At 44.7% G+C, this 12,468-nt stretch overlaps 1 protein-coding gene across 15 annotated transcripts in view; it reads left to right on the forward strand.

Moving 5' to 3' along the window:
- Positions 1-12,468, forward strand: part of MSI2 (musashi RNA binding protein 2) — a 529,178-nt gene that overhangs the window by 146,363 nt on the left and 370,347 nt on the right. For all 15 annotated transcript variants that reach the window (XM_063146636.1, XM_063146638.1, XM_063146640.1 and 12 more), the window contains exon 6: positions 7,846-7,938. In XM_063146636.1, coding sequence (XP_063002706.1) covers positions 7,846-7,938 — 93 coding nt within the window. The remainder of the gene's footprint in view (positions 1-7,845; positions 7,939-12,468) is intronic.

Here is a 12,468-nt window from a genome sequence, read left to right on the forward strand (position 1 = left end):
CACTGTTAGGGTGACCCTATGAAAAGGAGGACAGGGCTCCTGTATCTTTAACAGCTGGCTGGGGCATTCTGGGAGTTGTAGTCCAACACATCTGGAGCGCCCCAGGTTGAGGAAGGCTGCTATTGAAGGTTACTAGACTTGGAAAGGGAATTTCAGCAGGTGTCATTTGTATAAATGGGGAACCTGATAAAATTTCCTCTTCATCACCACAGTTAAAGCTGCAGGAGCCCTGCCCTTTTTAAATCTGGTCCCTCTAGTATAGCTCCTGCACCTTTAACTGTTACGATGAAGAGGGAATTTCACCAGGTTCTCCATATATACAAATGACACCTGCTGAAATTCTCTTTTCTATGCATCTGTTAAGATACAGGGAGCCCTGTCTTCCTTTTGATATGGTCACCCTAACCACTATGCCACACTGCTAGCCAACTTGAGGCTTTGGCAATAAGACAGAATATAAATTTAGAAACACACACGCCACCTCTATATATTATAGGGCAGGTACTATGTCTTCTATCCCCTCCTTTTCCCTGGTACACTGCTGGGTATACCTGATGAGCGCCTTAAAAACGAACCAACAGCTTTATCTCTGTTCACCTGGCTCCTGCCTTGTACTTTGTTTGCCACACACCTGCCCAGCTGCACTCCATTTCTCCCTGTGCTATTTAAGTACCAGTGAGGGATTTCTTACCAGGGTGGCCTCTTAACGCATCTTCAGAAAAGAGGGACTCTATTGGCCACTGAAGAGGACAAAAGAGGAGACATGTTTGCATAAAATTTACATGTGCTAATTTATCTGCATAGATGCAAATTTAGAAATAATTACTGTCATTTAAATAGAAATACAGCCAATCTCCTGTCACTGGTGCAAAGAACCGATTGAATTCATTTCCACAAGATGTTTGGATGGCAGCAAAAGGGGACTGGACAAATGGAGGATGTGGCTATTGAAGGCTACTAGACTTGATCGCTGTATGCTACCTCCGGTATCAGAGGCAGTATGCCTATGGTGCACCACTTGCTGGGGAACATGGGCGGAAGGGTGCTATTGTGCTTATGTCCTGCTTGTGGGTTTCCCTAATTGACCACAGTGGGCAGCTAATTGACCACTGTGTAAACAAAATGATGGACGAGATGGACCTTTGGTCTGATCCACCAGGGCTCTTCTTATGTTCTTCTATGTCTACGCAGTCTGCTGTGCAGGTGTGGGCATTGTTGGGCAATGTCAATGCCCCCTACTCTCTTTGTTATGGTTCTTCATCTTGAACCTGGATTTCAACCAGACAGACCTTCAAACAGAGGATACCTCAATATAGAGCAGGAGCAGGCAACTTATGGCCCTCCAGATGCTTTGGCCTTCACCTCCCATCAACCTTAGCCAACATAGCCAAGGATGAGCAGTGTTGGGAGTTGTGGCCTAAAACATCTGGAGGGCCATATAGTAGGACCCATATTTGCTGATCCTATTTGCCCTCTTTGGTGATGCCGTTGAGACCGCAATACGCTTCATGAGAAACCTAGAGCAGCATAATCTGTTGGTGTCTCCTCACCTTCCATTGGGGCTGCTCCACTTTTCTCTCTCTACTGAAGGACCGCTGTTTGAGTGGCAAATATGTATTCATGGCCTTTTTAAGCGTAGGGGAAATTATTGCTCATTATCTCCAACCACGACTTTTCTGGCCCTATGCCCACTGCTTCCTTGACATACTTAGAACAACTGGCGGATTTTCTTCCCCCATGGCCAGTGTCATTCAAACTCTGCCTAGGTAGGGGAACTTTGCTCTGAAAGCAACATCAAACTACTGCCAGGAAAGCAGGTGTGGACACCTTCCCCCCCCCTTTGTGTGTGGGGGTGGGTGGGTGGGTGGAGGGAGGTAGAAGTCAAGCAGTAGCATCTATTTATCTCCTTTCCTGCCAGAAGATCAGGGGAAGTTCAGCTAACAGCCTTCAGCTCCGTCTTCCAGTAGGCCAGAATAGTATACTGTGATACCAACTGTTACAACATACTACACTCTTTGTAAAAATGGTTAGTGCCTGTCCTTCTTGTCTTCACTTGTATGTGCCTGGAGCTTACAACTTCATTTTAATAAGCAATTGTCTTCTAGGACATCTTGGTATGTCAGCAGCTTTCTGATAAATACATCTCTCTTTTCCTTTCCCTTAGCTCTGTTTGATTCTTCTCCCCTCCCACCTGTTCTGAGGGGGGATATAATTAGGGGGATCCAAGCGTATTTAGAGAGTGAGCATGGAGCCTGACTGAAGATGTTGGCTTATGCTGTCATTCATTTTGTTTCAAAATCTGGCAGAGCGATTCTGCCGTATTGGCAATTGAACGGGGAATTTTCAGTGCCAGCCCTGTCCTACACATTTGTTGGGTGTGTTAGGGGATTCCCCCCCCCCCCGACACACACATGCCCGCTGGAGCCCCCTGGCGAAACATGCATGCCAGCAGAGCATGTGAACATCTGGTGGTGTCTTGGTGTGCCTTTTGCTGACATCCTTTAGCCAGCATTAAAGCATGGGATTGCGCCTTTAGATGAGTTCTGGGCTCCACAATTCAAGAAGGATGCAGACAAGCTGGACCGTGTTCAGAGGAGGGCAACCAGGATGATCATGGGTCAGGATGATCAGGAAAGAACTGGGCATGTTTAGTCTGGAGAAGAGAAGATTGAGGGGAGACATGATAGCACTCTTCAAATACTTAAAAGGTTGTCCCACAGAGGAGGGCCAGGATCTCTTCTTGATCCTCCCAGAGTGCAGGACACGGAATAACGAGCTCAAGTTAAAGGAAGCCAGATTCCAGCGGGACCCCAGGAAAAACTTCCTGACTGTTAGAGCAGTACGACAATGGAACCAGTTAGCTAGGGAGGTTGTGGGCTCTCTCACATTAGAGGCCTTCAAGAGGCAGCTGGACAGCCATCTGTCAGGGATGCTTTAGGGTGGATTCCTGCATTGAGCAGGGGGTTGGACTTGATGACCTTGTAGGTCCTTCCAACACTGCTACATTATGATTCTATGATTAACCAAGTTAATTTTAATAACTCAAATCTGAATAAATTTGCATATGACTAAAATAATTGTCTTGAAGACAGAAAGCGCACCTTCTAGTCATAGCAGGTGCTATGTTAGAAGAGGCATTCCCTCCTGTGTGAGAGTAAAGGGGGAAGACCTCTTCTAAGATGATGCCTGCCACCTAAGGTTTTAATTAGCACTTACGTTAAAAACATTAAAGAGATTTTTAATTCAACTAACTGATGAATCAAAGAAAAATGCAGCTTCATTCATGTGCTATTCTTTCTGTTTTTCTTCCTGGGAGTTTTCTGTGTTAGGTTAGAACTAGCCTGGAATCCTGACTCTGACACTTCTCACGCAACCTTTTTTGTGAACTCAAGTGTGTGTACATTTTTGGAAAACGTACGTGTTTGCTTAGTGGAAAATAAACGTGAAGGGAGCATTTGGTGGTACCGTCCCATTTGAAATACACAAAATGCTCAACTGCATTTTGTCTTGAACCCAGATGTGTAACTCGACCCTTGCCCTGGGCCTGTGTGGAAAATCAAAATTGCCTCCGGACAGGCAGGCAAAGATTTATAAGCTGGAAAAGAATGGCTCTAAAGACGACTGAAGTACTATAAATGTATAAGGGGTGGGGTCGATACATTCTTTTCTTCTGTATGCTATTGCTCATTATATGTGACTTATTATTGTCTTCTCTAGTAGACAGTAATCTCTGCTAATTAGGTGTTGCAGGTTTGTACAGTACTACAAAAAACAAACAAAAACAAAAACCTTTTTGACCAGAGATGACACTTGGGGAAAAATGAAATTCGTTGTGTATGCCAATTTCAACTGTTACCTACCTCCAACTTTTAAGTGCTCAGAAGGCAAACCCGAGTTTTGGAGTGACCTGAAAGCATCTTTTTGCATGCAAACCAGTTTCTAACTGAGCTAAAGACCCTCCCAAGGGGCTGTCTATATTCCTAAGTAAAGGAAACATGTAGAACTTGTAGACAGGACTCCACAGTGCATGGCAGAAAGGTGTTGTGTTCAGGATCCAAGGAGCTAGGCACAAGGGGTGTGTGTGTGTGTGGTGGGTTCTTTTCCTCCATTGTATGCCCTTATCCAACTGAGTGAACAGCGTCTTCTAAGGGTCATTTACAAGCCCTTGTTGTAGGGTGTTGCATGTTGAAACGAATGTCTTCCAAACGGCACCGTTTGCAGCCAAAGAATAATTTCACCCCTGTTGGCTTCTCCTCTTGGATCCCTCCCACTCTGAGATGCCTGAGCCCGACACAAAGATGATCTCACCAAAATTAGTTTTTAATTGATCGTTAGAGTAACAGAAAACTCCTGCACACAGCGCAAGTCACAACGCGTTTGCTGCCAGGGCCGAAAAGGTGCTTCAAGTTGTTTTTGACACCTGTTAAGATTTTGCTACACGTTTTGTGTGATTTGGGATGAATTCATTATTGCTCTTTCCACTCTGCACAATCTTCCCCCACCCCCACCCCATACACAGAAGCTAGCAAGCCCAAACTTTTTCACAGTCTCTGTGCAATCATACACATGAGGCCTGTGCCTGAGCAGAGCAGCATTTCATATAATCATAGAATCGTAGAGTTGGCAGGGGCCTCTAAGGCCATCAAGTCCAACCCCCTGCTCAATGCAGGATCCACCTTAAAGCATCCCTTACAGATGGTTGTCCAGCTGCCACTTGAAGGCCTCTACGGTGGGAGAGCCCACAACCTCCCTAGGTCATTGGTTCCATTGTCACACTGCTCTAACAGTCTGGAAGTTTTTCCTGATGTCCAGCCGGAAAACGGCTTCACGTAACTTGAGCCCATTAGTCCGTGTCCTGCCCTCTGGGATGATTGAGAAGGGATCTTGGCCCTCCTTTCAGAAACATTTAGAGCTTAGAAGAACCGTGCAGCTCATGCCGTCGAGCAGGGAAACGCCATGCTACTACATGCCTCAGGGCAGTGCTAAGGCACTACCTACAGTTCCTTTTTGAACATTGCCTGAATACCACAACAAGGAATTCTCTCTAGAGTAAAGGTGGGGAACCTCAGACCTGTGGGGCTTCAGGCATGACCCCTCCCCAAAGCCCCATTCCTTTAAAGGGGAGAGGGGGCAGGAAAGTGCCTGAGGCTCAGCGGGCAAGTCAGTGGATGAGCAAAGCCGGCGGAGTCTGCTTTGCTGCTCCATTGCCTTTCCTGCAAAGCACTTTGGTGGACTTTGCTCCATTTGGGCTTTCTCTGGATGGGGTAAAGCCTGTGCCAAGCGAAGCAGGCTCCCTGACTGAGGTACCCATTGGAGTAGCGCAAGCCTATGCGGCAGGGTCTTGCTATTTACTGTTTTACTCTGTACAGCACCATGTACACTGATGGTGCTATATAAATAAATAAATAATAATAATAATAATAATAAGACAGTGGTTTCGCCCAGCCCGTGATGTCATCTGGCCCTTGTGGGTGGGGGTGGCAGCAATCCACTCCTCCAACTGAAAATGGTTCCCCATCCCTGCTCTAGCACTATTCCTCAAAAAATATTTTACCTCAGTTTCCATCTCCCTTTCTTGTAATTTACCTCAATCATCCAAAACAGAGAATAGGACTCAGAGTTTTTCCTCAAAAGTACTCCTCAAAATATATATTTTTTACCTCAGCTTAATGCACCCTCATATTGTATCGGCATAGGGTGACCCTATGAAAAGGAGGACAGGGCTCCTGTATCTTTAACAGTTGTATTGAGAAGGGAATTTCAGCAGGTGTCATTTGTATATATGGGGAACCTGGTGAAATTTCCTCATCATCACACCAGTTAAAGCTGCAGGTGCCCTGCCTTCTTTTAAATCTGGTCACTCTAGTATAGCTCCTGCAGCTTTAACTGTGGTGATGAAGCGAGAATTTCACCAGGTTCTCCATATATGCAAATGACACCTGCAGAAATTCCCTTTTCTATTCAACTGTTAAAGATACAGGAGCCCTGTCCTCCTTTTCGTAGGGTCACCCTATATCGGCACTACTAGTCATTTTATATAGGCTTTCAGGCCTAAGCAACAAACTTCTTAGACCTTTCCAAGACCTGCTAAAAATATGTCTTATCTAAGGTTTTATTGCTTGTGCAGCTCTGGGGCTGTTCTGTTGGCATTTTAGAACATTTGTCTTCAAGTCTATGGAAGTGGGTCACTAGTGTCATGGAGGGAATTCAAACAGAAAGTCCCGTAACTTATGCACTGCTTCCCTTACTTCTTTGACCTGGCCAGAACATGCAGAGGAATGCAGAGGTAGCATGAGTAGGGCGCGTGCGTCATTTTTAAACATTCCCTTACATTACTTTGCTATCATATTTTTCATTGCAGGAAGCCCCCTGCTCCCTCTGCGATGGGGAATATTCAGAAATGTAATTCTCAAACCTGCAGCCTGAAACAGCCTAGTGCCTGGTTCTGCTACGTGTGTAGAACAGGCCTTTTACCAGAACTACTTTGGTGTGGTAGCCAGAGTATTAGGTATAGATTGGGAAGACCTGGGTTCAAATCCCTGTTCAGTGACGAAGCATGCAAATGCGCCTCATGAACTGCGGGAACGATATGGATGGTGATTCCAGGCTGTGTGCTTGAACTTGAAATATGTGCTGAAAAGCTGCACCATATTGGATGTGCCCGCTATCCTAGATATCCTAGAAGAAGTACATTCCTAGATCCATCCCATGTTGATGTGTGGTGGAAACCTGGAAGCATCCCTTTTGTTAAGGAACGTTTGATCTCATCCCTGAGCTGGGGGGGTAGGCTGGGAAGCAATATGAACCAGGCTATCCATTATCTGTAAAGAGGCCTACCTATAGTAGGGTGACCATATGAAAAGGAGGACAGGGCTCCTGTGTCTTTAACAGTTGCATAGAAAAGGGAATTTCAGCAGGTGTCATTTGTATGCATGTCGCACCTGTTGAAATTTCCTCTTCATCACAACAGTTAAAGCTGCAGGAACTATACTGTGACCAGATTTAAAAGAGGGCAGGGCTCCTGCAGCTTTAACTGTTGTGATGAAGAGGAAATTTCACCAGGTTCTCCATATATACAAATGACACCTGCTGAAATTCCCGTTTCAATACAACTGCTAAAGATACAGGAGCCCTGTCCTTTTCATATGGTCACCCTAACCTATAGCTCTGAGGTGATTGGAAAATAAAATGTGAATTTGTCATTTAATAATTGTTGTGAGCTGTCATGGGATCGTTTTGGGCTTAGTAGGCAGTATATCAAGTGTTTTTAAATAGACAAAATAAATAAATTTTTGAATCGTGAGAGGAAAGCGCGCCTCCAGGTTTAACGCAGAAGACAACTGCCTCAGGTACCCGAACGTTTGCAAGTCATTATCTTGCATGCCCCATCCCGAGCCGCTTGGCGGAAGGCAGGAACAGAAGCATTGATTTGTTTCTAAATTATGGAAACCATTGAAAGCAGACAGTGTGAGGGACTTATTTTGAAGCAATAGTGGTCAGGCTGAAGGAAATGTTTGATGCTTGGCTGCAACTTATTTTTGGTTTTTATACGAGGGCGAGGGAGTGGGGGAGTGGGAAGCCTTTTCAAAATGAAAATGCTTATTAAAAGAAAATACCCAGTGGGCACTGGGGTTGGTGAATGCCTAAGCTCAGCCATCAAAGCACTCTTAACCAAACAGCTGTACTTCATATAATTGAATTGAATATACATTCCTTTTCATGCAGAGAGTTTTTCGTTAACTGGATTAGGGATAGCATCTGAAAACTATGTCTATGACAGGCATTGTTTTTGAATAATCTGGGCTAATGCTCTTTTTCCCCTTTCTTTTTTCTAATTTCTTGCAGATGGTCACAAGAACAAAGAAAATATTTGTAGGTGGATTATCGGCTAATACGGTAGTGGAAGATGTAAAGCAATATTTTGAACAGTTTGGCAAGGTAAGTTGCAGCGTGGGTCAATACAACATACTCTGAATTCTTTTTACTGTGGCTTTATTTGGAGCCCTGAATACACACCCTGCAGCTACGGTGTTGTGCAGGTGAACATTTCTTATGTAGCTGTATGTGCCCAGTGTCTGAATGCCTTGCGTACTTGTACTCTGGACTTCCTCTGTGTGAGAATAAATAGAGAAGGAGTTTTATGATGTATTACCAGTGAAATAAATCAACAAATGCCACTTTGTGTGTTGCTGAAGAGCATGTCATGCTTTTAGCAAAGTGATGCTCTTCATGCAAGCCATCAAACCAGCCATGTTGTTAAGCAATTTAGTATTCCCACATCAGGCACACTGATGCACTTTTATCTTGTCTAATGTAAGAGGTGGGTGATGAAGATTTTAGTGGTAAAGTGTGTGTGTGTATGCGCGCGTGCGCACGCATGAAAGAAAGAATTGTACATGATGCAGTGTGAGATGTAGGGTGTGTATGTATTCAGTACTACTGTGTATTTAACACTACTGTTTTACTTGAATTCCAAATTGTTCAATGGCGGTATATAGCTGCGATAGCACACATATCATAGAAGACTTTGTGGGAGAGCTGCTAAAGATTAACTGGAAATTCCTTTTTCCAGAACAGACATCTAGTCTAGACTATACCAGGAAGATCACTGGGGTACTTTTTGGAAACGGATCACATGTGCCCTCCACAAAGTGGCCAGTTGGGTTTCTTCTGCAGGATTTGGTCCTCCGAGCTGATGGTGCAGAATATAACATCTGTGGGCAGGGTGGCATGTTACAAGAAGTGTGGGGGCCCCGGGCTGGGTGCTCCCCATTCTCCTCCCTAAGCTGTGTCATCATGGAGTATGTTCTCTGCTCTTGTTCATGGCAGCCAACGATGTGGACCACATGCATGGAAACAGAAAGCATGATGGCACCAGCATATGGGGCAACTTCTTATGAAATGTTAGAGAGGGGGAGAATTTGAAATAAGTATGTGCATGAAGGAACCAGGGATGCTCAGGTTTGCTGATTCCCCCCCCCCAAACCCCCCCCCACTTTACTTCAAACCTTGGTTTGGCTCTGCGCTTAATGTTTGCAACCTGTTTTTTCGGTTCATTTGAATGGGAAAGTGTGCATTTTCCCTAAGTGCACATTATCTGCCCCTCCATTGACTAAAGCATGAAAATGCACAACTTTATCAATGCACAGCTAAAAGTATGCATTTTTAACAATGTGCAACCACCCCACCGCCCCATTTAGGGCACAGTTCTATGGATTGCAGCCTCAACACTTGGAGCCGGCAGGGCAGGAGGAGCAGCGATGGTGATCTTTGCCTCCTTGTCTTCTGTGGTTTGCTTTTTCACTAGATGTCTAGCGAGGATACTTCAGAGGGGGAGAGAAAGAGTCTGGATGAGGCTCAGGATAACTAGTATCCTGGGCTCTCTGGTCTCCCCGCCCCCCACTCACCGGAGCACCCTCATTCCCCCTTCCCTGAGGTGGCTTTTCTGACCTTGGAGAAGCAGCCAGCTGCAAGGGGGCAGGAGAGGGGGGCAGCGCTCTGACTCTCCCTTCCAAAGTTGGCCAGGGACCATAGGATAGTTCCCTAAGGCATGAATATGTGAATATATAAAGTTGCACATTTTCCAGATAGTGCATATTTTGTGAACATGAACACAAATTCTGGAATTTGAGAACATTTTGGGATAACATGAGTTCCCATTTGTGTGTGGGGTTGTCAATGGGGCATTTTCAAGTAATTTTCAAACTGAAACAAATTTCTTACACATAGCTAGACATCGGGCTGCTGCTTTTTATGGCAACCCTGTGCTTCTTGCAACCTGTTGTTGCACAGTGTGTAATGGCTCACTCCTCAAACCTTCAAGCGTGCACCCAAACACCAGGCAACCCATGACTAGGGACATATGAGAATTTTGTTTCTGTTTACAAATCATGTGAGCATGTCTCCTTTGCAGTCCTGAACACAAATGCAAGCAGCGGTGCTTTTTCTCTAGTATTGTTTGGAATTTGTGACTGCGTTCGAAAAAATGTGTATTTTTAAAGAGGCACACTTCGAGGGTGCACAAAAGTGCGCTCCAAAAATGCACACTTGCCCTGTTTGAACACCACCACCCCAAAAAAAAGAAGGTCAAAAATGAAACTGGGAGAAAGCTGGAACAAGCTTTAAAGTGATTTTCAGAGAATTTAGGCAAGCTCAAAACCCACTGTTTCTCCCATCCCTATGCGTCCGTCGCCCACTGCACTCTTACGGCATTCTGGCTTGGCTACGTATGCAATGGCTTCACATGTACATTGGAAACTACTCTTGTGGCGTGCTTGCCTTTTTATGTGGTATGCTTAGAGCTGAATTCCTTTCTGTAGGTTTGTTTCAAGTGACATTACACTCTGGTGAGTGTAAAATATATACACATACACACACACCCCACATCCTAGCAAGCTATTGCTGATCCTTTGAGAAATCAAATATTTCTCCCATTCTACTGATGTTATCCAACAAACCTCCAGTTCAACAGATAAATCTATATAGGTTGCACAGCTATTGTTCCCTCCTTTATTTTTGGTCCTACAATAGCTGGTGATAGAAGAATGCAGCAGTATCTTGAAGCCAGATCGGTTTTGACATCTTCCATTTAAAAAAAGAAATATGGGGGCAACCCTTGGGCGCGTCTGCAGTTCTCATTCCTTTCAGTCGGAGGTGGTCTTGCCATGCTCTCTAGAGGTGGTGGACTCGGCATGCGATTCAGGGCAGAGGTGTTGGTGGCTGACAGATCTGATTGATGGGGTGAGGTTTTCCTGGACAAGCCTTGCAAAAACCAGCTACCATGTGCTTGCCCAGCTTATGTTAATTTCACTGGAGCCTGGTTAGGAGATCTACTCATTGCTAGGTCCGGGTTTTGGAGGGCCTTTGGGCAAGACACCCCTCCCTCAGTGAGTCTACCTTCTCAACGCCATTGTCACCAGCTGGTATGGTTCCTCATACTCTTTCTCATCATTGCTTCCACTTGGTTACTTGACAGGCAGAGAGAGCCAGTGAGCAAGCAGGCCGTGAAATCTGCTTCTCCTCCTTCTCACTACCATCATGGTCTGTGCCAGAGCAAGAGGCAGGGGAACAAGCTGGTTACAAGGGTGAAGAGCAATTTGAGGGGGGGCTTATCAGTGGGCCCCAGTTGGGATGTTTGCCCTCAGCAGGCATCCCAACCCCTGGACCTGCTCCGTTAATGGCTGGTGGCGCCATTTTGGATTTGAATCACCAACAGTGGTGGTCATACTCTCCTCCTTTTGTGGAGGCTATATTGAGATTAGAGCTGGCCCAAACATGAGCTACCCAAATGTTTAGGCAAACAAGTGACCCTGCCCGGCCAGTGCCGTCGTCATCCATCCAGGGCGTTTTGACAGGCGGGACGCTTCCACTGATATCCTATATTTTTAGGGTAGCCTTTGAAAGCCTTGCTTTGTGTACACCTTCTCTTTTGTGGTGAGCGGATGTCTAAATAGTTATTGTGCCGGATTGATAGTTGTTTTGCAAAACCGTTCATTTTATTTTTCAATGATAATCTTCGATTCCGGCAGGATGATGTTTACAGCCTGCTGAGCCCTTTATTAAAGGATTATGGCAGCGTTTGAATGTTTCTTCCCTAGTTATTGTCAAATCTGCCAAACTCCTCCATCTAGTTTTGAAGTTAATAACAGTTTTGCCGCATGCATGTTTCCGTGTTTCTCGCATGCACCCTTGAGGAATCATTTTTGTTTTGCCATCTGGTGGCTTCATGCTGAGTCTGAAAAATAGACAACCAGGCTGAGATCATCCAAGCGATTTAGTGGGTTTTGGTGCCTCTTTAAGATGTGTGTGTGTGTGTGTGTGTGTGTGTGTGTGTGTGTGTGTGTAACATTTTAGAAGGCCCCTTTTTTGAAAATTGTACCCCTCTTAAAAAAAAAAGCCCTACTTGTTTTGTAATGCTACCCTAAAACTGAACACATCCCATATCAATAGACTTTGCTAAATCTTGCTTTTCGATGCAGTGTCCAGCTTTATAATAAAAGGTAGAGTTGTTGCCTGAATACAGAATCTTAAGAAGTCATATGAGTTTTGGTTGACTGAGCCTGCAGTTCTGTACACACTTATCTGGGAGCAAGTCTCACTGAAGTTAATGGGTCTTACATCTGAGTAGATATGTATAGAATTGTCCCGTTAATCCAGATGGATTGGTTTCACATTTTGCATATCAGTAAAATGCTGTAGTTCTAGAGCACCTTTTCTTTTAGATGATGCACATGTACATTCTATGTAAACATCATCTTAGAAGAGATGAAAATAAGAAAGGAGAATGCTCCTTTTAAGATGGTGTTTGCCACCTGCAGGTTTTTTAATAAGTAGTCTTGTCAAATTTATTTATTTATTTATTTATTTATTACATTTTTATACCGTCCAATAGCCGAAGCTCTCTGGGCGGTTCACAAAAATTAAAACCATAATAAAACAACCAACAGGTTAAAAGCACAAATACAAAAT

Source organism: Elgaria multicarinata, chromosome 22 (assembly GCF_023053635.1).
Source record: "Elgaria multicarinata webbii isolate HBS135686 ecotype San Diego chromosome 22, rElgMul1.1.pri, whole genome shotgun sequence".
NCBI lineage: Eukaryota > Metazoa > Chordata > Lepidosauria > Squamata > Anguidae > Elgaria > Elgaria multicarinata.